We start from the raw sequence: 26405 nt of genomic DNA, 5'->3' as shown, positions 1-26405 counted from the left end.
AAAGCAGCTTTTTCAGCCTAAAAAGGGGCTGAAAAACTAGGCTTATACTCAAGTATATACAGTAAATATGCTAATTTTCTACAAAGCTGATGAAACCAGATCCAAAAAAAGTGTAGTATTTAATGGCTCGGAAATCTTGTTTGTGACAAGAAGAAATTATTTCAAGGAGAAAAAGCACACTGAAGAAGATGTATAGGATTTCAACTGCCTACCAAACAGGCAAGGGAAACTCTCATTTATTCCAAACGTGTAATTGGGGCCTCCTTCCCCTGGCAACACGCAAAGAGCATCTTGGTCTGAGAAAGGCGCCCGCCTCGCTTTGGCCGGAAACATTTCGGCTGCGAACGAGTTAAACCTTTTAAAGTTTTATCATCATTTTATAATAGCTTTCCATTTGAATGGATAAATGCTGGAACGTTCAAAGGCGCCTCTGACTTTATGGAGTAGCAAGTCCATAATTCAAATTGTGCATTGTTATGCATGAATTCATGTGTCAGATCCTGAAATATATGAAGGTAGGGCTGTGTAGGATTGTCAAGGAGAATGTGTCGTCTGGGTTGCAAAACCCTAACCGGGGGATGCAGAGAGAGAAACCAATGCATTTCTGAATGTTTATGCTATTACTACACAATCGTGCCCACTATTGACTAGAACATAATTGACTTCTTTTATAGAATGGGATCAATCTATGACTTCTATACGTTTCTTCGGCCCCACCAGCATTCTTATTTGGAACTAGCTGTCCTCTGCCACATGTTGCAGTGGCCCAGTCTGTGTATCTACGCTTTGTGTGTTTATATATTTGTGTATATACGTATATATATGTGTCTGTGTATATATGTGGTTTTTGTGCATGCAGTGTAATGTAATTTTTTATTTATTTTTTATTTTAAGTCCCTTCCACTGTGTTTTTCAGTGTTTTTATGAGTGATGGTCACTTGTTGGTCTGTTAGGGGTAAAGTGTCCAAATTTGGTGTTAATCCACTCAGTGGTTTTTGGATTATGTTAATCCCACAAACGAACACTATATTTTTATTTATATAGACTAGCTGTACCCGCCACGCTTTGCTCTGGCCAACCTTCCCTGATTCTCTCCTTCTTTCCCTCCTTCCTTCCTTCACTCCCTCTTTCCTTCCTTCCTTCCCATCTTTCTTCTTTTCTTCCTTCCTTCTCTATCTATTTCCTTCCTTCTCCCCCTTTTCTTTCTCTTCTGCTGTCTCTTTTCTTCCTTCTCTCTTTCCTTCCCTTTCTTTTTCTCTACATCTTCCCCCCTTCCTTCACTCCCTCTTTCCTTCCTTCTTTCCCTTTTTTCTTTCCTTCTCTCCTTCGTTCCTTCTGTAACTTTCCTTCCTTCCCCCTTTTTCTTTCCCTCCCTCTTTCTCTCCTTTCTTCCTTCTCTACCTCTTTCCTTCCTTCCTTCTCTCTTTGCTTCCATGCTTCCTTCTCCCTTTCCTTCTTTCTTTCTTTCCCTCCCTCTTTCTTTTCTCTTTCTTTCTTTCTTTCTTTCTTTTTTTTTCTCCCCTTCCCTCCCTCTTTCTTCCCTTTTTTCTGTCTTTTAGCTTTTCGTCATTTAGCTTTTTGGGGCTTTTAAGTCCCTTCTGCTGTGTTCTTCAGCGTTTTTATGAGTGAAGGAAATACATTGGGTTGTTAGGTGTATTGTGTCCAAAATTGGTGTTAATTCACCCACTGGTTTTTGAGTTATGTTAATCCCACAAACGAACATTATGTTTTTATTTATATAGACTAGCTGTACCCGCCACGCTTTGCTGTGGCCAACCTTCCCTAATTCTCTCCTTCTTTCCCTCCTTCCTTCCTTCACTCCATCTTTCCTTCCTTCCTTCCCATCTTCCCTTCTCTTCTTCCTTCTCTATCTCTTTCCTTCCTTCTCCCCTTTTCTTACTCTTCTGCTGTCTCTTTTCTTCCTTGTCTCTCTCCTTCCCTTCCCCTTTCTCTACATCTTCCCCTCTTCCTTCACTCCCTCTTTCCTTCCTTCTTTCCTTTTCTTTCCTTCTCTCCTTCCTTCCTCCTGTAACTTTCCTTCCTTCCCCCTTTTCTTTCCCTCCCTCTTTCTCTCCTTTCTTCCTTCTCTACCTCTTTCCTTCCTTCCTTCTCTCTTTGCTTCCATGCTTCCTTCTCCCTTTCCTTTCTTTCCCTCTTTTTTTTCTTTCTTTCTTTTTTCTCCCCTTCCCTCCCTCTTTCTTCCTTTTTTTCTGTCTTTTAGCTTTTTGTCATTTAGCTTTTGGGGCTTTTAAGTCCCTTCTGCTGTGTTCTTCAGCGTTTTTATGAGTGAAGGAAATACATTGGGTTGTTAGGTGTATTGTGTCCGAATTTGGTGTCAATTCCCCCAGTGGTTTTTGAGTTTTGTTAATCCCACAAACAAACATTACATTTTTATTTATATAGACTAGTTGTACCCACCATGCTTTGCTGTGGCCAACCTTCTCTCTTTCTCTCCTTCTTTCCCTTCTTCTTTCACTCCCTCTTTCCTTCCTTCCTTCTCGTCTTTCCTGCTCTACTTCCTTCCTTCTCTATCTCTTTCCTTCCTTCCTTCCTTCCTTCCTTCCTTCCTTCCTTCCTTCCTTCCTTCCTTCCTTCCTTGTGTCCAAGTTTGGTGTCAATTTGTTTTTGAGTTCTGTTAATCCCACAAACATTATATTTTTATTTATATTTATTTATATAGATTTGGAGCCAAGGAGAAGAAGAACGAAACAAGTTCCTGGACCACCACAAGGACAGGCGCCCAAACATCCAATTCACTTCCAGTGGGACAATGAATTCTATGAACAGAAAGATGGAGCAGCCATGGGGAGCCCTCTCAGCGCAGTCATAGCAAATTTCTACATGGAACACTTTAAGAAACAATCCCTGGAAAAAGCAACAAAAAAGCCCACTATATGGTTTAGATATGTGGGTGATACCTTCACCATTTGGAGCCATGGAGAAGAAGAGCTCATCAAGTTCCTGGAATATAGGTTGCTTACCTGTAAACATAGTTTCCCTAGTGGTCACCTGGACCACCTCAACAGCATCCACTCAAACATCCAATTCACAATGGATCAAGAAAATGAAAGAAAACTGCCATTTCTAGATGTTCTATGTCATCCACAAACACAATTAACAATTGGGCCACACAGTGTACAGAAAACCTACTCACACGGATAGAGACCTACATAAAAATTCCAACCATCACCCAGGTCAAAACAGAAGCACAATTCAAGCCCTGGCAGACCATTAAAAAAGAATCTGCAAAGCCCACCTCCTTCAAGGTGCTGAACCACCTCAACTGGGCTCTCCAGGCCAATGGAGACTTCACCAAAGGCATCAGAAGAGGCCAAGACCAAGCCATGAGAGTCATGACAAAGATCCACCCAGAGGAAAAGTGTACTTACCATACGTCAAAGGAACCACTGACCGCAGAGGGAAGCTGATGAAGAAACACAACCTAAAAACTATCTACAGACCCATCATGAAAATCCAACAAATGCTACATTCACCAAAGGACAAGAGGGATCCTCTCACCTACCGTGTAACATGAAGCTGTGAACAAGTCTACGTAGGGACCTCCAAATGCAGTCTCACCCAAACACAAATCAAGGAAGTTGAAAGACTAATTCAGCCAGAGAAGTCAGCCATAGCAGAGCACCTGATGAACCAACTTGGACAGCGCATAATATTGGAGAGCACAGAAATGCTGGACCTCTCTCACAACCACCATCAGACCACACAAAGAAGCCATTGAAACCCACAAGGATGTGGACAATTTCAATAGAAAGGAGGAAACCATGAAAATAAGCAAAATCTGGCTACCAGTATTTTTAAAAAAAACCTCTAAAATCAGGACAGTAAATAAAGAGCAACACTAAAAAAGCAAGAATCAATCAGGGCCAGCAAACAACTCCCAAATAATAATAATAATAATAATAATAATAATAATAATACTTTATTTATACCATCTCCCTCAAGAGGACTCGGTGTGGCCCACCCATCAGTACAATACACAATATAACACAGGAACATAATGAATCACAAAAGATTTCTCTAGGCAGGGCCAAATTGAAGATAAAATTTTAAAACACTAGGAGATAGGACAATGTCCAACATCGGGAAGGGGGATCCGGGGATGAGGAAGGATTTAATTGCACGAACCATAAATAAGGTGCTATTGAGGTCATTTAGTGCAAAGTTTTTGGTCAGGAAGTACCTTACATTCAATCACTGAAGGCACACTGGAATAACCAGGTTTTCAGATTCCTCCTGAAGACTGCCAGCCAAGGAATCAGCCAAACTTTGAAGCATCGAGGCCATTAAATGTTAATCAAGGTGGCCAATTGCAACATTCACACTTGCCTCAAGCAGATACAAGTTTTTCTCCAACCCTGGACATTTCAGAGATATATAAACCCCACTTGCCTAGTTTCCTGCCATAGATATGGGCAAAACGTCAGGAGAAAATGCTTCTGGAACATGGCCATACAGCCTAGAAAACTCAAAGCAACCCAACATTTTTATTGTTTTTAGGATTATATGTTGCTTTCTTTGAGTGACACAAGCAAAGTACCTTGCTGTCTTTCATCCCGGCTAGATGTTGAATAGCTCCGGATATTCCAACAGCGATATACAGCTCCTGAAATAAACACACAGGGGAAAAAATGAAAGAAGCATTCACAATATACCTTCTATTTATTATTTATAGTATTTATATACTGCTTTTCTCACCCCGAGGGGGACTCAAAGCGGTTTACGCATAGATAATGGCAAAATTCAATGTCGTACAACTACAATAATAAAACCACACATTAGACATAAATCATATTAACACAGTGCATCACCAAATATCAAAAACAATTATTAAAACCATAAAACAATCTCAACAGTCTAGAAACCATTTTTGCAATCTGGTGCCTTAGGCTGGGTGTAAGGAACCTTCAGTTGTTGGACTGCTGTTCCCATCATCCTTCAACACTCCTACCATCCTTCAACACTTCCAAGGGGACAAGAAGACCAATATGGGAGACATTCAGTAGCTGCCTGCAAAAGGTCTGTGGGCTTATTTTGGAGTGAACTATCCCCTCCTCCCAAGCTGAGACTTTTGAGCAATTATATCAAATACATAAAACTTTTAATAATAATAATAATAATAATAATAATATCTTTATTTACACCCCGCTACCATCTCCCCAATGGGGACTCAGAGCGGCTTACATGAGGCCAAGCCCAAATGACAATTACAATAGAGTAAAACTGAAAACACAAACCAAAAACGCGCACAATAAACAACATCATAATTATTGTATATACTCAAGTATAAGCCTAGTTTTTCAGCCCCTTTTTTAGGCTGAAAAAGCTCCCCTCGGCTTATACTTGAGCCAAGGTTATTTATTATTTTAATCTGTTGTTAGTATTATTTTTATTATATTTATGTTATTACTCTATTATTATTTTTATTACATTTATTATTTTACTCTATTACTATTGATTTTATTACATTTGCATTATTTTATTCTATTATTTTTATTACATTTATTATTTTACTCTGTTTATTACATTTATTATTTCACTCTATTATTGTTATTAAATTTATTATTTTGCTCTCTTTATTATTATTGGAAGGATATGTAAGCACATTTACATTGAAGGAGTCTAGAATAATGGTTTCATCAGAGCTGGACAGTCTTACATTACAGTTTTATGTAAATATTCAACAACATTTAACCTACTGGTACCTCAATTAATGTAATTTTATTGCTATCTATTTTTATTTTGAATTTGATCCATAGCTGCTGCATTTCCCACCCTCGGCTTATACTCGAGTCAATCAATTTTCCCAATTTTTTGTGGTAAAATTGGGTGCCTCGGCTTATATTCGGGTCGGCTTATACTCAAGTATATATGGTAATTAAAACATGTGAATACATAATATAAAATTACAATAGGCCAAATCACAATGACAATGGGTGGGCTACATTATTTTACTCCGTTATTATTATTATTATTATTATTATTATTATTATTATTATTATACATTTATTATTTTACTCTATTATTATTATTACATTTATCATTTTACTTTATTATTGTTATTATTACAAGAAAAGAAAAAGAAAAGTTTTTAAAAGAAAAACTAATTAAAACTAATTAAAAACTCGGGCGAGATAAAAGAGAGACAGATTCTTTGCGGAGGAGGATTTTTCCACTTTATGGTGATTTAAAAGCAACATCCACGTCACTAGCATGGCCAGGTAATAAGAGAAGTGCTGTATGTTTGTTGTTGAATTTCTCACGTCAGTCCTTTCTTTTAAGAACTCATTAACTTCATAGAATTTAATATCATTTATCCTTCTCGTCTTTTGAAAGGCTGCATACTTCTCACCCACGTTCGGAAACATCAGAAAAATCCACGTTTTCCCATCTTTGTTCACAAATCAAAATATTTTTTTGGAATAAGTCAAGTTAAAGCTGCTCACATGGATGAAACCATGTTGCCGCAATCTGCTCACGGTCATGAATATGCAAATGGTGTGAAAACATCAGAGAAACTAAAACGCATTCTATTCTCTAGATGAGAATGTAGTTCTCGGCTGATCCTTCTATTGACCCTCTTTGCAAAAGGGAGAGCCTCCCTTCAAGGTCAGCATTTGGGGGAAAATATATAAAAGAGGCTTAGTGTCTCATCTCTGCATTCAATATCCTCAAAATAAACCATAACTTGGGCATGTAAAAAGACACAGAAATGCCACACAAGTCACCAATGTACTGCCTCAATCCAGAATTTAGAAACTATACCTTCTAGACTATAAGTCAAGAATTGCACAGCCAGTATGGCCTCTTATTAGTCCAAAGGTATGTATTTATTATTTATTTTATTTTATTTATATTATTTATTTAAAACTTTTATATCCCGATCTTCTCAACCTCCGTAGAAGGACTCAGACCGGCTCACAGCAAGGATTCAATGCTAATTGTACAATCTAAAAACATCATATAATAATGAGTGAAAATACATATCGATTAAAATTATAAATAAGCCAAATCGCCAAGATAAAATCATGTCCAACTCAGTCCGTATGTATGGTCGATAAATTTGTTCTGTAGCCGGTTTCAACCATTACTCTGGGAATGCTTCCTTCCATTGCCAGGACTTCACCAGCCTCCTGAAGGACAGGAGGGAGGGGGCAGGTCTGATCTCAATTGGGAGAGAGTTCCACAGCCAAGGGGCCATCACAGAAAAGGCCCTGTCTCTCATTCCCACCAGAAGAGATTGCAAAAGTGGCCGGACCGAGAGCAGGGCCCAACCAGATCTTAATTGTCTTGATGGTTCATAGGGGAGAATACATTCGGACAGGTAAACCGGGCCAGAACCATATAGGGCATTTATATCCTGTTCTATCTCACCTCCGCAGAGGGACTCTGGGCGGCTAACAGGTACGCACCAGTCACAGATCACAGAGTTGGAAGAGTTTCTCAAGTCGCTCCTGACATAGCAAAAAAAGCTCCCTCTGTCAGCTCCAGCTCTCCATGCAGGGACATGAGAGAAGCCTCCCACAAGAATGGTAAAACATCAGAAATGTCCTGGCGTCCCCTGGGCAACATCCTTCCAGACGGCCAATTTTCTCACACCAGAAGTGACTTGCAGTTTCTCAAGTCGCTCCTGACATGACAAAAAAGCTCCCCCTGTCAGCTCCAGCTTCCCATGCTGGGACATGAGAGAGGCCTCCCACAAGAATGGTAAAACATCAAAAAATATCCTGGCGTCCTCTGGGCAACATCCTTGCAGGCGGCCAATTCTCTCACACCAGAAGTAACTTGCAGTTTCTCAAGTCGCTCCTGACATGACAAAAAAGCTCCCTCTGTCAGCTTCAGCTCCCCATGCTGGGACATGAGAGAAGCCTCCCACAAGAATGGTAAAACATCAAAAATATCCAGGCGTCCCCTGGGCAATGTTCTTGCAGATGGCCAATTCTCTCACACCAGAAGCGACTTGCAGTTTCCTTGTCGCTCCTGACATGACAAAAAAGCTCCCTCTGTCAGCTTCAGCTCCCCATGCTGGGACATGAGAGAAGCCTCCCACAAGAATGGTAAAACATCAAAAATATCCAGGCATCCCGTAGGCAATGTCCTTGCAGACGGCCAATTCTCTCACACCAGAAGCAACTTGAAGTTTCCCAAGTTGCTCCTGACATAAAAAAAAGTCCTTTGATGCAGCTTAGAATCACATTGGTTTTTTTAGCTACTGCATCACACAGTTGACCCATGTTCAGCTTGTGGTCTCCTAAGACTCCTAACTCCCTTTCGCATGGACTGTTTTCAAGACACCCTACCTGTATCTTTGCATTTCATTTTTATCCCCCCCCCCCCCCCAATCTCTCTGCACATCCCACAAAGCTGGGAAAGAGGTGGATGGGAAGCACAAACAGATGTCCCATGTTGTTCAACATATACATGAAGCCGCTCATCCAGAGTTTCGGGGTGCGGTGTCATCTGTACACAGATGATGTCCAACTCGGTCACTCCTTCCCACCCGCTACTAAGGAGGCTGTGCAGGTCCTGAACTTGGCCGCTGTGATGGTCTGGATGAGGGCGAACAAATTGAAATTGAATCCAGGCAAGACAGAGGTCCACCTCGTCAGTCGCAAGGCCGAACAGGGCATAGGGTTACAGCCTGTGTTGGATGGGGTCACACTCCCCCTGAAGACACAGGTTCGCTGAGCCTAGAACCCCAGGTTTCAAGGGAGCATTTGCACAGTTAAAACTTGTGCGCCAGCTGCGCCTGTACCTTGGGAAGTCTGACTTGGCCACGTTAGTCCACGCTCTGGTTACATCCCGTATAGACTACTGCAATGCTCTCTATGTGGGGTTGCCTTTGAAGATGTCCGGAAGCTTCAACTAATCCAACTAGTCCAACGAACGGCAGCCAGGTTGTTAACAGGAGCGGTGTTCAGGGAGCATACAACCCCCTTGTTGCGCCAGCTCCACTGGCTGCCAGTTTGCTACCGGGCCCAATTCAAAGTGCTGGCTTTGGCCTATAAAGCCCTAAACGGTTCTGGCCCAACTTACCTGTCCGAACGTATCTCCCCTTATGAACCACTGAGGACGTTAAGATCATCTGGGAGGCCCTGCTCGTCACAAGCATGTTTGGCGGGGACAAGAGACAGGACCTTCTCAGTGGTGGCCCCTCGGCTATGGAACGCCCTCCCTAAGGAGATCAGATCTGCTCCCTCCCTCTTGACATATCGGAGGCAAGTTAAAAGGTGGCTATTTGAGCAAGCGTTTACAAATCCCAGAGTAGCTAATATAGGAAATCGAATGACCTGACAATGGAATAGGACAATGCTTGAGAATAAGGAGACGCTGATGATGTTGTTTTTATTGCTTTTGTGATATCTTATATTTTTTGATGTTTTTTATCTATATTATGTTTTATGTATACTGATTTGTTGGAAACCGCCTTGAGTTGCCGATTGGCTGAGAAAGGCGGTATACAAATACAGTAAATAAATAAATAAATAATAAATATATTGTCGAAGGCTTTCATGGTCGGAATCACTGGGTTGTTATAGGTTTTTCCGGGCTATATGGCCATGTTCTAGGGGCATTTTCTCCTGACGTTTCGCCTGCAACTATGGCAAGCATCCTCAGAGGTAATGAGGTCTGCTGGAAGTAGGAAAATGGGTTTATATATCTGTGGAATGACCAGGGTGGGACAAAGGACTTTTGTCTGCTGGAGCTAGGTGTGAATATTTCAACTGACCACCTTGATTAGCATTTAATGGCTTGGAAGTGCCTGGGGGAATCTTTTGTTGAGAGTGATTTGATGTGCCTGATTGTTTACTCTCTGTTGTTTTGCTGTTGTAATTTTTGAGTTTTTTAATACTGGTAGCCAGATTTTGTTCATTTTCATGGTTTCTTCCTTTCTGTTGAAATTGTCCACATGCTTGTGGATTTCAATGGCTTCTCTGTATATTCTGACAATGGCTTCTCTGTGTATTCTGACAATGGCTTCTCTGTGTATTCAATGGCTTCTCTGTGTATTCTGGCCCAACTTACCTGTCTGAACATATCTCCCCTTACGAACCACTGAGGACTTTAAGATCATCTGGGGAGGCCCTGCTCATCACAAGCACGTTTGGCAGGGACAAGAGACAGGACCTTCTCAGTGGTGGCCCCTCGGCTATGGAACGCCCTCCCTAAGGAGATCAGATCTACTCCCTCCCTCTTGACGTTTTGGAGGCAAGTTAAAACATGGCTATTTGAGCAAGCGTTGACAATACAGAGTAGCTAATATAGGAAATCAAATTGGTAGTTGTGAGAGTGGTCCAGCATTTCTGTGTTCTCACCCTGGTCATTCCACAGATACATAAACCCATTTTCCTACTTCCAACAGACCTCACCACCCCTGAGGATGCTTGCCATAGATGCAGGCGAAACGTCAGGAGAAAATGCCTCTACAACATGGCCATATAGCCCGGAAAAACCTACAACAACCCAAATAATAAACAAAGAGTGAAGTCAAAATCTTTGGACCTCCTTCCACAGCCATGCCTACCCTTAGCTAGATCCTGTCCCAGAGAAGGACCACAAGCAAGGCAAGATTTGTAAGCTTCCCACCAGCCTTTCTCTTCGTTCTACGGTCCAAACACGTGGCAGAGACCTCTGGATTTCACAAATGCAATCAAAAGCAATTAAGCCATTTTGTCCTCTCTAAACAAGGACGTTCAGTGTGCTCTTGTTGCCCTGGAAGAGACTCATCTAACCCCATGGATTGAAGTCATTCACGTTACCGGCAGGTCAAGCATTTCCATCCCTTTCTAATCCTTTTCCCTTTAAGAACTTATCGGGGCCTTTGATCAGCCGCGCCACGTGATGCCTCTTCAGAAGTGTGCTGAGGGGGTCTGCTTGAGTGCAGGCCCATCTATTGCCATAGTTTTTTCCCCCCTTCCTTTCTTTTTGGGCTCTCCCGGGAGCAGCACATCAATTGCTTTCAGCTAAATGCACTCTCATATGAATATTTTAGTACAATTTAATGTTTCTGCCCCAACCCCTGAGGAGCAGAGCATCAATTTGAGAACACGGCTCTCTTGGACTTAAAAGCCGCACTGGATAATGCAGGATGAAAGGGGCTGTCAGTCGGCAGCTTTTTCGCAAGTCAGAGAAAAGGGGCTGAAAATTCAGACACGGCTGCATACAAACAGCCCTTTGAAGTCTGGGATTCAAACACTGCTTTTCAATGCTGCCAAGCGCTCAGAGGAAACAGCCAGTTTCCCAATCGCTGCCAGTTTCTGCGCAAAACTCTTAGCTAGTTAACATCACTGGCTTAATTAACCATGTTAACTCACACTGACCCATGATCCAATATTAATCAAATGGGTAGATTTAATACCAAACTGAGGATATATGGAGCTGATCCAAGTTGAGATTTGCAATAATTTTGCTCCAGAACATACTCTTCTTTTAAAAATAAATAAACCACTTGTCAATAATAACAAATCCAGAGATAGTAACTCCCAAATGCCACCATTTGCAGTTATATTAGTTACATGTCTCACTCCTCATTATGTGCAGGTGTGGATCCAACAGACTTAGCTGGAGTTAGCAAGAAAGTTCACACACCTTCATTCCCAATGTAACACGATCCAGGCATGGAAGAATAACCCTCCTTCTTTGAAATGGAAGAATTCAGGCCTAGGGGCAAAGCATATACCCCTAGTAGAGTGTTTCTCAACCTGGGGGTCGGGACCCCTGGAGGGGTTGCGAGGGGGTGTCAAAGGAGTCACCAAAGACTGTCAGAAAAACACAGTATTTTCTGTTGGTCATGGGGGTTCTATGTGGGAAGTTTGGCCCAATTCTATCATTGATGTGGTTCAGAATGCTCTTTGATTGTAGGTGAACTACAAATCCCAGCAACTACAACTCCCAAGTGTAAAGGACGCTTCACCTGCATCTATGGCAAGCATCCTCACAACCTCACAACCTCTGAGCATGCTTGCCATAGATCAGTGTTTCTCAACCTAGGGGTCGGGACCCCTGGGGGGGGGGGTTGCGAGGGGGCATCAGAAGATTCACCAAAGACCATCAGAAAATACAGTATTTTCTGTTGGTCATGGGGGTTCTGTGTGCCAAGTTTGGCCCAATTCTATCATTGGTGGAGTTCAGAATTATCTTTGATTGTAGGTGAACTATAAATCCCAGTAACTACAACTCCCAAAGGCCAAGGTCTATTTTCCCCAAACTCCACCAGTGTTCACATTTGGGCATATTCGGGATTCGTGCCAAGTTTGGTCCAGATCCATCACTGTTTGAGTCCACAGCGATCTCTGGATGTAGGTGAACTACAACTCCAAAACTCAAGGTCAACGGCCACCAAACCCTTCCAGTATTTTCTGTTGGTCATGGGAGTTCTGTGTGCCAAGTTTGGCCCAATTCTACCTTTGGTGGAGTTCAGAATACTCTGATTGTAGGTGAACTATAAATCCCAGTAACTACAACTCCCAAAGGTCAAGGACTATTTTCCCCAAACTCCACCAATGTCCACATTTGGGCATATTATTTGTGCCAAGTTTGGTCCAGATCCATCCTAGCTTGAGTCTCTGGATGTAAGTTAACTACAACTCCAAAACTCAAGGTCAATGCCCACCAAATCCTTCTAGTATTTTCTGTTGGTCATGGGAGTTCTATGTGCCAAGTTTGGTTCAATTCCATTGTTGGTGGAGTTCAGAATGCTCTTTGATTGTAGGTGAACTATAAATCCCAGCTACGACAACTCCCAAATGTCAAGGTCTAGTTTCCCCAAACTCCACCAGTGTGCACATTTGGGCATATTGAGTATTTGTATCAAGTTTGGTCCAGATTCATTGTTGTTTAAGTCCACAGTGCTCTCTAGATGTAAGTGAACTATAATTCCAAAACTCTATATCAATGTCCACCAAACTCTTCCAGTATTTTCTGTTGGTCATGGGAGTTCTGTGTGCCAAGTTTGGTTCAATTCCATCATTGATGGAGTTCAGAATGCTCTTGGTTTGTAGGTGAACTATAAATCCCAGCAACTACAACTCTCAAATGACAAAATCAACCCCCCCCCCCAAAACCTCACCAGTATTCAAATGTGGGCATATTGGGTATTTGTGCCAAATTTGGTCCAGTGAATGAAAATACATCTTGCATATCAGATATTTTTACATTATGATTCATAACAGTAGCAAATTTATAGTTATGAAAGTAGTAACGAAAATAATGTTATGGCTGGGGGGTCACTTTTGGAGGGTCACGTGTTCCTCAACTCAGCTTTTCCGTAGGTGAAAACGCTCACCAAAGTGTCACTAACTAATTCAGACGTATATACCACCTCACACAGAAACCCAAAAGTTATGATTTTTGAGTGGGAACAAAATGAAGCACAAAATCACAGTGAAAGAATAAAATGGTGAAATGGTAAAAATACAGCAGTGTAAACTAACAGGGGCAAAAAAAAATCCCCCATTGCTCACTCCTAGTCTAGACTATTACTTCAGCTGCTTCCCAATGATGAAGCCAGATAATCTGCATCATCAATCAAAACTCCATCCATCCCACCTCAAATGCAGCCACCACTCAAGAGCCAGCCAAATTCCCAACTGGGCCAGTTTATTAGTCTATAAATACGCCAAGAAGGCATCAGTAACAAACACCCCCCCCCCTCCACCATCTGAAAGAGAGGCAAAGAGGACCCTCTCTCATAGTCTACTCGCTCCTTATTTGCTTCTTCGTGTATTTATTCAGTTGGAGATAGTGGCCTAATCTAGAGTTCAGTTCTGGTTTTACTAGGAAAAATAGATCTATTCTAGTCAACTGGTTTTCATGTTTGTGCCAAAACACCTACAAAAAGTAAAAAATCACCATCAAATATAATGCAGATTCCAGCTGATTTTCCAGCAGGAAGCAGTCAATGAAAAAATTTAAATCTTGTTGAGACAAAGCATGAATATTGTCAGGTGTATTTGGTACAAACAGAAGGATATGGTTTGTCGAAGACTTTCATGGCTGGAATCACTGGGTTGTTGCAGGTTTTTTGGCCTATATGGCCATGTTCTAGAAGCATTATCTCCTGATGTTTTGCCTGCATCTATGGCAAGCATCCTCACAACCTCTGAGGATGCTTGCCATAGATGCAGGCGAAACGTCAGGAGAGAATGCTTCTAGAACATAGCCACACAGCCCGAAAAACCAACAACAACCCAGAAGGATATGGAACCTGTCACTCTACAAGTATCTCTGGCTACAATTTTTGTAACTCCTAACAGAATAGCCAGTCATCAGGCATTATGAGAACTGAGATTCAAACTTCTGAAGGGCATCATTTAAAATATTCAAAAGAAAGATGTGAATTGGCATTGGGAGGATGATGTTGAAGAAAGGCTGGGAAAAACAGATGTTTACTGTTGGGTTGCAGAAGTATATCTGCAGTAAACATTGCAATAATAATAATAATAATAATAATAATAATAATAATAATAATTTCATCATTAAAACTCAGGCACAAACCAACAAATGTGGTCTCATTGGTGATTGGCACACTGGGTGCAATGCCTAAAGACCTTGGCCTGCACTTAAAAACAATTGGTACTGACAAAATTTTCATCTGTCAACTGCAAAAGGCCTCAAGCCTCAAGGAGAGGCAGGTAGGAAATATAATAATAATAATAATAATAATAATAATAATAATAATAATGGTGATCGGCAAAGCGGGTGCAGTGCCTAAAGACTTTGGTCTGTACTTAAAAACAATCTGTACTGACAAAATTACCATCTGTCAGCTCCAAAAAGCCTTGGGCCTCAAGGAGAGGCAGGTAAGAATTATTATTATATTATTATTATTATAATTATTATTATAATTATAATTATTATTATTATGGTGATCGGCACACCAGGTGCAGTGCCTAAAGACCTTGGCGCTGACAAAATGACCATCTGTCAGCTGCAAAAGGCCACCCTGCTCAGATCTGCACACATTATTCGTCAATACATCACACAGTCCTAGACACTTGGGAAGTGTCCGATGTGTGATGCAATACAACAGCCAGCATAGTGATCTTGTTTGCTGCATACTAATCCTGCTGTGTATCAAATAATAATAATTTTATTTCTTACATCTCCTTGTGACTCAAAGCAGATTACAGCATAAACCATAAAGTTTTCATCAGAAAGAATGGGACTGTATTCTAACTTAACCCAATTGTAGCAACGTGTGTTGACGTACAGCAGGCAAAACTAACAGCAGCTGCCTCCAGGCTTTTACTGGGCATGTATGAAAACCAGGAAGAAGGGAGGAAAGGAGTCAGTCTGCTTCAATGATTAATTTGAGGTATTGAAAAAGCACAGATAAATACTAAAATGAAAATCATAAGAAAAATAGGGGTTCTTGAAAGAAAACAAATTATCCTGGAATGCATTTTGGAGGAAGCGTTCAAATGGTCTCTAAAGGTATAACAACATTTGTTTACTTATGCAAGACATATCTGTTCTGGTAATCTTTGATCAATGCCACTTGTATGCTTACCGGAGCTACGATTTTGCCAGTCTGTCCAACTTGCATGTCATTGGGGACAAAACCTGCATCCACGGCTGCACGAGAAGCACCAACTAGAGCCAAACAAAAAAGTATTTCAAGAACAATAGAAATGAACAGTAAATCCGCCCCCCCAAATGTCCCTTTATTCTCGCAAATGGCAATGGGGGAATGGATTTTGGCTGAATCTCAGAGAATAACAAAGTTGGAAAAGACCAAATGGGCCATCTAGTCCAACCACCTGCCATGCAGGCAAAGCACAATCAAAGCACCCCTCACCGATGGCCATCCAACCTCTGTTTAAAAGTTTCCAAGGAAGGAGCTTCCACCACAAAGCATATCTCATTGGGTTCCAATGTCATCTGGTTGTTTTCCACAGGAGTGGAAAGAAAGATGGAAAGCCTCATGAGATGTCAGAGTCAAGTAAATTTATTTATTTTTATTTATTTATGACATTGATATGCCGCCCTTCTCACCCCGAAGGGGACTCAGAGCAGCTTACAAGTAAAAAAATAAATACAATATATTATATTATTATCATAGCACAATATTAATATTATATATTACATTACACTAGAACATTATACTGTAATATTATTAGTAATATTACATTTAATATAAAATATATAGATATAGTATCATTTTATTATTAGTAGTAATATATTGTATTACATTATATTATCAATATTATATGTACATACAATATATTATATTACATTATAAGCACAGTGCAGGAGACAAGATGGAACTGCCTTCCTAGCCCCTCTCTTCACTCTGATTTCAAAGTAGCGGTTGGTGTTTGGGGGGGGGGGGGCTCCCAACTGATGACACTGGAGGCAAGATGGAACTGCCTTCACGGCCCCTCTCTTTACTCGCTCTCATATGTAAAACTACTATGCCATTTTGTTAAATTACAATAATTTTATTTTTATACCCCGACAACCATCTTCCCTAGGGGACTCGGGGCAGCATAATCATCATCATCATCATCATCATCATCATCATCATCATCATCTTTATTTATATCCCACCACCATCTCCCCAATGGGGACTCAGGGCGGTTTACATGAGGCCAAGCCCAACAACATATTACAATAAAATAAAACCAAAACACAATAAGAATGCAGTAAACATACAACGTATAAGTACAAAAAACGAAAAAACAAAATCATACACAATATAATAACAATGAACGGGCTGCATGTGCAAGATAAAAAACTAAAACACTAAAAATACTAAAATCAGGATGAGACACAGATGAAGAAGATTGTTTGTGAGGGAGAAACTCATAAAGGAATGGGGTCGTAAAAATGGACCTCAATACAGGTGGGGAAATATACTCTGGGACAAAAGAGAAAAAAAACGTTGAGGGGGAGCAACTGTGTATGATAGTATGGCTACTCTCCAAAAGCGCATTGAAAAAGCCAGGTTTTGAGATCCCTCTTGAAAGTTTCTAAGGTGGGGGCCTTCTTAATCTCACCGGGCAATGAGTTCCAGAGTCAGGGGGCCACAGAGTGGGACAAGCCCGAAAATTACAAATAAAACACAACCAACTAAAAATATCAGATAAGATATAAAAACAATCACAATTGTAAACAACATCAAAACAATATGGCTGGGGAAAAGAACATATCTGAGGGACAGGCTCACTGAGTGCAATATATTATTTATTTATTCATTTATTAGCAGTACTCATATTCTACCCTTCTCACCCCAAAGGGGACTCTGGGCAGATAATAATAATAATAATAATAATAATATAACTTTATTTTTATACCCCGCCATCCATCTCCCCTGGGGACTCGGGGTGGCTTACAAGGGACAAGCCCAAAATTACAATTAAAACACATAAGTAAAATATTTTAACCAATTAAAACATCAGATAAAACAAATACAACACAATTTAAAGCAATATAAACACAATATATAATATATAATTACAATACAGTAAACTGGGCAGGAAATACTGTCATGACACATGTTGAGGTAGATCATATACAAGTGTAAAGTGTGCAACTTCAAGTAAAGACAGGAAAGTTACTGGTGAGCTGCTTAATCAAAGCACACTGGAACATCCAGGTTGTTAATTTAAAACATTAACATATAATATAAGCCATATAATATTATATGTTAATGTTTTAATATATGGCAGATTAACTGTCAGATCACAGAACACATATTCAGCAAGCTTTCAATGCCGATGATACAATGACAAGACAGACCACAGACAGAGGTATATTTAGGCTTTTTCTCCTCATTCGGCATCTTTTGGAGGCTGCGCTTGGTTTTGGCCACAGGGGGAATGTCACAGCAATAAACCAATAAACCAAAAGTTAAGTTTACACTTCCTTGGGAGAGACAGTAATTCTTTTTAAAAATATATTTTTTTATTATGCATTTTAATAATTTTACAAATAAAGTTTAATAAAAATAATTTTTACAGCAAAAGTCACTTTTGCAGTAATTTTAACTGGCATCAACACCATGAGTTGCTCTGTTAAAAATATTCAGTGAACCAACAATAAAAAGCAAACAAACCAGCACTTTTTACCTGCAGCATGCAGCTGATCTGCCAGGTCATAAAGCAGTTTAAAGTTGTCTCCACTCTTCAAGCCTCGGCCTTAAAAAAATAAAATACCAACATTTCTTAGCATTGCAACACGGGATTTATATACTGTTTACTAGGCATAGGTAGGTACAGTTGTTATCTTCTTAAATCGTTATTATTTCAGAAAAAATTAAATTTTGATCCAATTTTGAGCCATGCAGAAATAGTGGGAGGAGTACTTCCGAATTTAAACCACTTACTCATTAAGTTCTTGTGGGTTTTTTCGGGTTATATGGCCATGTTCTAGAGGCATGGCCGTAGCTATTCACACCTAGCTCCATTGTATGCTAATCAAGGTGGTCAGTTGAAACATTCACACCTAGCTCCAGCAGACAAGAGTCCTTTGTCCCACCCTGGTCATTCCACAGATATATAAACCCTTTTTCCTAGTTCCAACAGACCTCACTACCTCTGAGGATACTTGCCATATAGCCCGAAAAAACCCTTTATACCTAGCTCCAGCAGACAAGAGTCCTTTGTCCCACCCTGGTCATTCCACAGATATATAAACCCTTTTTCCTAGTTCCAACAGACCTCACTACCTCTGAGGATACTGGCCATATAGCCCGAAAAAACCCACAAGAACTTAGTGATTCCAGCCATGAAAGCCTTCGACAATACACTTACCCATTGTTCGGAATTATTTTCGGATGTCTCCCACAGTTATTTTGATTTTTAGAACAATTAAGCAACTTTGGCAAAGCCTCGCAGTTTCCATTCTTGAAGGCCACGTTTTAAAATCTCACAGTTTCCCTTCCCTGTTAGTTTTAAAATCTCGGGGTTTCCCTTCCCCGGCTGGCGGTGAACATGGCGCTGAAGAGGGACGAGGTAGACGTGGCTAAGAACAGCTCTTCCAGAAGGCCACGGCCCCAGTGGCCTTCAGGAAGAGCTGTCACTTAGCTAGGCCCACCACGTCCCTCTTCAACGCCACCAGGGAAGGGAAACTGCGGGATTTTAAAACTGCTTAAAATCTCGCATTTTCCCTTTCCTGGCGACGAGCTGCCATGCAGAGGGACGAGGTGGGCGTGTGTTGGGGTTCAGCCTGGGTGTGAACCTGAACCTGAACCTGATTCTCTGATTGTATTTCCTGATGCTACTGAAAATGTATTTCCTGATGCTAATGAAAATGTTGATTCTGAGGTCAGTGTAGAAGAAACTCCTGCAGGCTTGGAAAGTGAAAGTACACATTCTCATGAGAATGTTTCAGAGCCAAGCAGTGATAGCTCTCCAGAGAAGCTAACACCTGGGATCCTTAATGAGGATAGAAGAGGACAGATTTGGCAAAACAGGGGTGAATCACAGAGTTTGCGAAGGTCAGCCAGATTGAAAGAAAAAGAAACAAGGGCTTCAAAGCCTGGAGACGTGTGACGAAACAGATTCCTCGGCTTTAAGTGCCTCTCACCGGGTTGACTCTTTAGATCAGGCATCATTTTAGACTTGGCAGATCTCCCTTTTCCCGTGGCCTTCATCCCAAGAGGCTTCTAGTGCTCCAAGTACGGTTAGTGGATTGCTAACAGGTTCCAGGATTTTACAGTGTTGCTTTTGGTTTTTGATCTAGTTCATGGATATTTCTGATTGCTGATTTTTACTGTGGCTTTTTGACTTTGCATTTTCCTCTATTTTGTAACCATTTTGCATCAATAAAAAGGGATTGTTTTTTCCCACAGTCAAGTGTGATGGATTGTTGTCTTAGGGTCTCGTTTCCTGCTCTGGGTTGCAACAGCGTGGCTAGGCACAGCTCTCCTTGAAGGTCGCTGGGGGCGTGGCCTTCAAGGAGAGCTGTGCTTAGCCACGCCCACCTCATCCCTCTGCATGGCAGCTCACCACCAGGGAAGGGAAACCGTGAGATTTTAAAACTAACAGGAAAGGGAAACTGAGATTTTAAAACTGTTTGTTTAGGCTGACTTTGTCAAAGTTACTTAATGGTTCTGGAGGGAGGGAGGGCCACTGCAAACTGACAAAAGACAAATCCGATCGTCTTCAGTTATTTTCCAGCTTATCAATTTGATAAGCTGGTTCCCCATTTCCCTGCTTTTTTAAACTATGAGACTACTTTTTTTTTCATTTCAGAAGAAAGTTCTGCTTTTCTGGAAATGTTTACCACAATTTGAGTTAATTAGCCACCACTTACCACCCGATACAACCACCTTTGCACTGGTCAGTTCTGGACGGTCGCTTTTCGTCAGCTTTTGTTCAATCCATTCAGACTGACCCACCGGTGAAGGAGCAGATACTGTTTCGATCAAAAACACAAAAACACTCCATAAGCTTCTCGAAGGTGCAAAGTCCTCCTACAGCCACTGCCTTGAAGATTAAACCCTCACCGAAGGCAAAGTCTTCAATCCAAACATAGTCATCGACACTGTAGTTCTGAAGTTTAATCTTTCAATTATTATTTTAATTTATATCCCACCCTTCCCCGGTGGAAGTTTATCAACAAACCACATTGGCGAACATAAAATTTCCGAGAGAAAACACCATTAATCAAACATAGAAAAGTCAAGCCCAGGGTTCACATATGTGAATGCCCAACTGTGTAACTTCCAACAAAAGAAGCAAAAACACTCACCTTTTTCTACACTAGCCCCGCCACCACTCACTGGGGCAGCCTCAAAGGAAGTGCCTCGCACAGAGAACACTTTTATTTTTTCCTCACACTTCACAGTGCACAGAGCATTGCCTAAAAGGAACACACACACAAATAATATTGAAAAACACAACTGCAAACTGCACGTTGAAATAATCTCTAGGTTGTTGAAGACTTTCATGGCCAGAATCACTGGGTTGCTGTGAGTTTTCCAGGCTGTACGGCCATGTTCCAGAAGCATTCTCTCCTGATGTTTTGCCTGCATCTATCGCAGACATCCTCACAACCCACTTTCTGGAATAATGTGCCATATATACTCAAGTATAAGCCGGGTTTTTCAGCCCTTTCTTTAGGCAGAAAAAGCCCAACCTCGACTTATAATTGAGTCAAAGTTATTTATTATTTTACTGGATTATTTATTTATTTGTTATCTACTATACTTGTATACCGCCTTTCTCAGCCTTATCGGCAACTCAAGGCGGCTTACAAGTCACTACACATAACAACAAAATACAAATCAAACCTTAAAACAGTATAAAACCACAATAGAAGCAATAAAAACAATAAAAACCAACAGCATTATCACCAGCATATCCTACTTAAATAACATCGTCCAAGTTCCATTGTCGAGTGATTCCATTTCCTATGTCAGTTAATCTATATTTGTAAATGCTTGCTCATAAAACTATGTCTTAACTTGTCTCCAAAATGTTAAGAGTGAGGGTGCCGATCTAATCTCCTCAGGGAGGGCATTCCATAGTTGAGGGGCCACCACAGAGAAGGCCCTGCCTCTAGTCCCTGCCAAACATACTTGTGATGAGGGTGGGATCGAGAGCAGAGCCTCCCCGGAGGATCTTAAAGTACTAGATGGTTCATAAGGGGAGATGCGTTTGGACAGGTAAGTTGGGCCACAACTGTTTAGGGCTTTATAGGCTAAAGCCAGCACTTTGAGTTGTGCTCGGTAGCAAACTAGCAGCCAGTGGAGCTGGTGCAACAGAGGAGTTATGTGCTCCCTGAATGCCGCTCCTGTTAACAACCTGGCTGCTGCCCGTTGCACCATTTGAAACTTCTGAACAGTCTTCAAAGGTAGCCCCACATAGAAGACGTTGCAGTAGTCTATACAGGATGTAACCAGAGCGTGAGCTACCATGGCCAAGTCAGACTTCCCAAGGTACGGGCGCAGCTGGTGCACAAGTTTATTATTATTATTATTATTATTATTATTATTATTATTTTACTCTAATTATTATTACATTTATATTACTTTATTATTTTTATTACATTTATTATTTTTATCTATTTATTATTGTTATTATTACATTTACATTACTTTATTATTATGTTTCTTACATTTATTATTTTACTCCCTTTATTATTATTGGAAGGATACATAAGCACATTTCCACTGAAGGTGAGAATAATGATTTAATCATTGTATTGTCAAAGGCTTTCATGGCCGGAATCACTGGGTTGTTGTAGGTTTTTTCGGGCTATATGGCCATGTTCTAGAGCAGTGGTTCTCAACCTGGGGTCCCCAGATGTTTTTGGCCTACAACTCCCAGAAATCCCAGCTAGTTTACCAGCAGTTAGGATTTCTGGGAGTTGAAGGCCAAAAACATCTGGGGACCCCAGGTTGAGAACCCCTGTGGAGGCATTCTCTCCTGACGTTTCGCCATAGATGCAGGTGAAACGTCAGGAGAGAATTCCTCTAGAACAGGGGTCCACAAACTTTTTCAACAGAGGGCCAGTTCAGAGTTCCTTAAACTGTTGGAGGGCCAGATTATAATTTGAAAAAAAAAATGAATGAATTCTTATGCACACTGCACATATCTTATTTGTAGTGCAAAAACACTTAAAAACAATACAATAATTAAAACGAAGAACAATTTTAACAAATATAGACTTATTAGTATTTCAATGGAAAGTGTGGGCCTGCTTTTGGCTGATGAGATAGGATAGTTATTGTTGTCGTGTGCTTTCAAGTCACTTCAGACTTAGGCTGACCCTGAGCAAGGGCCGGGTAAATGACCTTGGAGGGCCATATCCGGCCCTCGGGCCTTAGTTTGACGACCCCTGCTCTAGAACATGGCAATATAGCCCGAAAAAACCTACAACAATCCAGATTCAATCATTGTTGTGCAGTCTTATTTTAAATTATAGTTTTATGTAAATATTCAAAAACATTGAACCTATGGATGCCTCAATTAATGTAAATTTATTGGTATCTATTTTTATTTTTGAAATTGACTAGTTGCTGCTGCATTTCCCATCCTCGGCTTATATTCGAGTCAATACACTTTCCCAGTTTTTTGTGGTAAAATTAGGTGCCTGGCTTTGGGACCAAGCAGTTGATTAGTGAGCAGCAAGCAAAAGAAGATTTTAACACTTATGGCAATGATTTGACCCAGACTGGATTTTAGACTCTGATTTTAATAGGCATTTGTTAATCAATTGTTTTAATTATTGTTTTAATATTTTTAATATTTCAATGTATTGTTGGTTGTTTTATTATGAAGACACTGTATGGTGTTTGTGAGGCCGCCCTGAGTCCCCCCTCAGAGGTGAGAAGGGTGGGGTATAAATATAGGAAATAAATAAATATTAAGGTCGGCTTATACTCAAGTATATACAGTACCTCTCTTATGAAGCAGTTAAGAGTTTATTTTAGACTAGCCGTCCCCTACCATGCATTGCTGTTGCCCACATGGGGGTTCTGTGTGGGAGGTTTGGCCCAATTCTATCATTGGTGGGGTTCAGAATGCTCTGTGATTGTAGGTGAACTATAAATCCCAGCAACTACAACTCCCAAATGTCAAGATTCTATTTTCCCCAAACTCCACCAGTGTTCATATTTGGGCACATTGAGTATTCGTGTAGAGTTTGGTCCAGATCCATCATTGTTTGAGTCCACAGTGCTCTCTGGATGTAAGTGAACTACAACTCCAAAACTCAAGGTCAATGCACACCAAGCCCTTCCAGTATTTTCTCTTGGTATGGGAGAAGTGTGTGCCAAGTTTGGTTCAAATCCATTGTTGGTGGGATTCAGAATGCTCTTTGATTGTAGGTGAACTATAAATCCCAGCAACTACAACTCCCAAATGACAAAATCATTTTTTTTTTAGTGAAGGACATACATTGGGTTGTTAGGTGTCTTGTGTCCAAATTTGGTGTCAATTCCCCCAGTGGTTTTTGAGTTCTGTGAATATCACAAACGAACATTACATTTTTATTTATATAGATAAGCTTGTCGTAAGTGATATTTCGCCATTAGATTAACACTCAATCCTAAACCTTGATGTCGCCAGATTTCCATATATTTTTCTTCCGGATAGAATGTACCATATGTATGCTTAGGATTGCAAACCAATCCTGAATATAAAGTGAGAAAACTAAGAGGTTAAGATCTCGATTAAATATTTTATACCAAACTCTTGATCGATATAGTTCCTCTCATGTCTTCCAAAGACATAATCAGGGAATAGGAAGATATGGGGGAAGCCAGTAATAGAGCACAAATTACTCCAGAAAGGGAATTATTAGAATGCAAATCAAAACCTATAAGCAGGCCATCAATCTCTGAGGGTAGGATTACATCGACAAAGAAAAAAAAAAGAATATCCTGCCATAACAAATTTAGAAGACATAAAGGCTAATGCTTTCATGTCCAAATTAAATTATAGGATCAGATGAGCACAATGGGGGCTAGACAAACAAGGGCCGCAAAATAATTAGGGAAAGTCAATTAAATATTACAAATAATTGTATCAATGTCTTTCTTAACTAAGAAAAATAACCCTGCGGATAGCTGCAATCAGAACTAATGTAACCCATATTAAATAAAGAGAACTCTCTCAATGCCTGAGAGTTGGCAAAATCTTATCAAAAGTACATTAACAGAAATATAATACATTTGAAGTACGTCAGCAGATTCTGCTAATTAAGAAGCTATATCTGGTTTCTCGGGACTTTGAACTACAATCCTATAGTACCAAGGATGATCCTATTAGTTGTGTCAGAAGAGCCATTCTGGCTGCTCCGTTCCTGTTATCAAAGTGAGGTTTGCATTCACTCGGACGAACCTCAATATCTCTTTATAGAGTGACATCCAGTCTGCCCAAACTCACCTGCATAAATTGTCCTGACAAAAGTGTCGGGAGACTTAATGTCAATGATGTCTGAGATGGGAGCCACATCGAGCTTCGCCGCTACTCTGGGAAGAAGACTCTAAACATGAAAAACATATATATTTAGTAACATATTTATTTATGGCATTTATATGCTGCCCTTCTCACCCCGAAGGGGACTCAGAGCGGCTTACAAGATATATTTTCATGCAATATATTATTAGCATAGTACAATATCAGTATTATAGGTTACTATATTGCACTATACCACTATATTGTAATACAGGGTTAGTCAAAATGCATAGGCCAAACATACATACAATTGTATGTATGTTTGGCCTATGCATTTTGACTAACCCTGTATTATGCTGGTTGCTTCAAGAACAGAGAAGCATCCCGAGCTCTGAAGATCACCTGGGAAGGAATCCCACTGGAGCATTGCAGCGCACCCAAATACCTGGGAGTCACTCTGGACCGGGCTCTTACCTACAAGAAGCACTGCCTGAACGTCAAGCAAAAAGTGGGTGCCAGAAACAATATCATACGAAAGCTGACTGGCACAACCTGGGGATCACAACCAGACACAGTGAAGACATCTACCCCTGCGCTGTGCTACTCTGCTGCTGAGTATGCATGCCCAGTGTGGAACACATCTCACCACACTAAGACAGTGGATGTGGCTCTGAATGAGACATGCCGCATTATCACGGGGTGTCTGCGCCCTACACCACTGGAGAAATTACACTGCTTAGCCGGTATTGCACCACCTGCCATCCGCCGGGAAGCAGCAGCCAATAGTGAAAGGACCAAGGCAGAGACATCTCCAGCTCATCCCCTGTTTGGATATCAGCCAGCACGTCAATGACTTAAATCTAGACATAGTTTTCTAAGATCTACAGAGACACTCGCTGGAACACCTCAGCAAGCAAGAGTCCAAAAGTGGCAGGCTCAAACCCAGCACCTCAACCAATGGCTGATACCAAATGAGAGACTCCTTCCTTGGCACACAGAGGACTGGGCGACTTGGAAGGCACTGAACAGACTGCGCTCTGGCACCACGAGATGCAGAGCCAACCTTCAAAAATGGGGCTACAAAGTGGAATCCTCGACATGCGAGTGTGAAGAAGAGCAAACAACTGACCACCTGCTGCAATGCAACCTGAGCCCTGCTGCATGCACAATGGAGGACATTCTTGCAGCAACACCAGAAGCACTCCAAGTGGCCAGATACTGGTCAAAGGACATTTAACCAACTATCAAACTCACAAGTTTTGTATTTGTCTGTTTGTTTGCTTTGTTCTGTTAGAAATGTAATATAATTGACTGGTTGCTCTGACACGACAAATAAATAAATTGTAATATTATTATTAATTTACATGTAACATAAATATATAATTATAATCATAATATTGTATTATTATTACAAGTATTATATTGTATTACATGATAATATAACGCTAATGAGCTAGGAATTCAGGAAAAACTTCACTGATTGATATTCCCATTTTATTGCTTATTGTTTGAATAGGCTTGAGAATTGGACCTTGC

The 26405-nt window shown here is 40.7% G+C and overlaps 1 protein-coding gene across 1 annotated transcript in view; it reads right to left on the bottom strand.

Moving 5' to 3' along the window:
* Positions 1–26405, bottom strand: part of ETFA (electron transfer flavoprotein subunit alpha) — a 46938-nt gene that overhangs the window by 9085 nt on the left and 11448 nt on the right. The window contains exons 5-10 of the mRNA XM_060755719.2: positions 24858–24957; positions 20716–20826; positions 20278–20379; positions 18090–18158; positions 15530–15612; positions 4559–4624 (exon numbers count right to left, since the gene is read on the bottom strand). Coding sequence (XP_060611702.2) covers positions 4559–4624; positions 15530–15612; positions 18090–18158; positions 20278–20379; positions 20716–20826; positions 24858–24957 — 531 coding nt within the window. The remainder of the gene's footprint in view (positions 1–4558; positions 4625–15529; positions 15613–18089; positions 18159–20277; positions 20380–20715; positions 20827–24857; positions 24958–26405) is intronic.

This window comes from Anolis sagrei, chromosome 9, assembly GCF_037176765.1.
Source record: "Anolis sagrei isolate rAnoSag1 chromosome 9, rAnoSag1.mat, whole genome shotgun sequence".
In the NCBI taxonomy this organism is placed as follows: Eukaryota; Metazoa; Chordata; class Lepidosauria; order Squamata; family Dactyloidae; genus Anolis; species Anolis sagrei.
The sequence above is the reverse complement of the archived record's forward strand: the minus strand, read 5'-3'. Positions and strand labels throughout refer to the sequence as shown.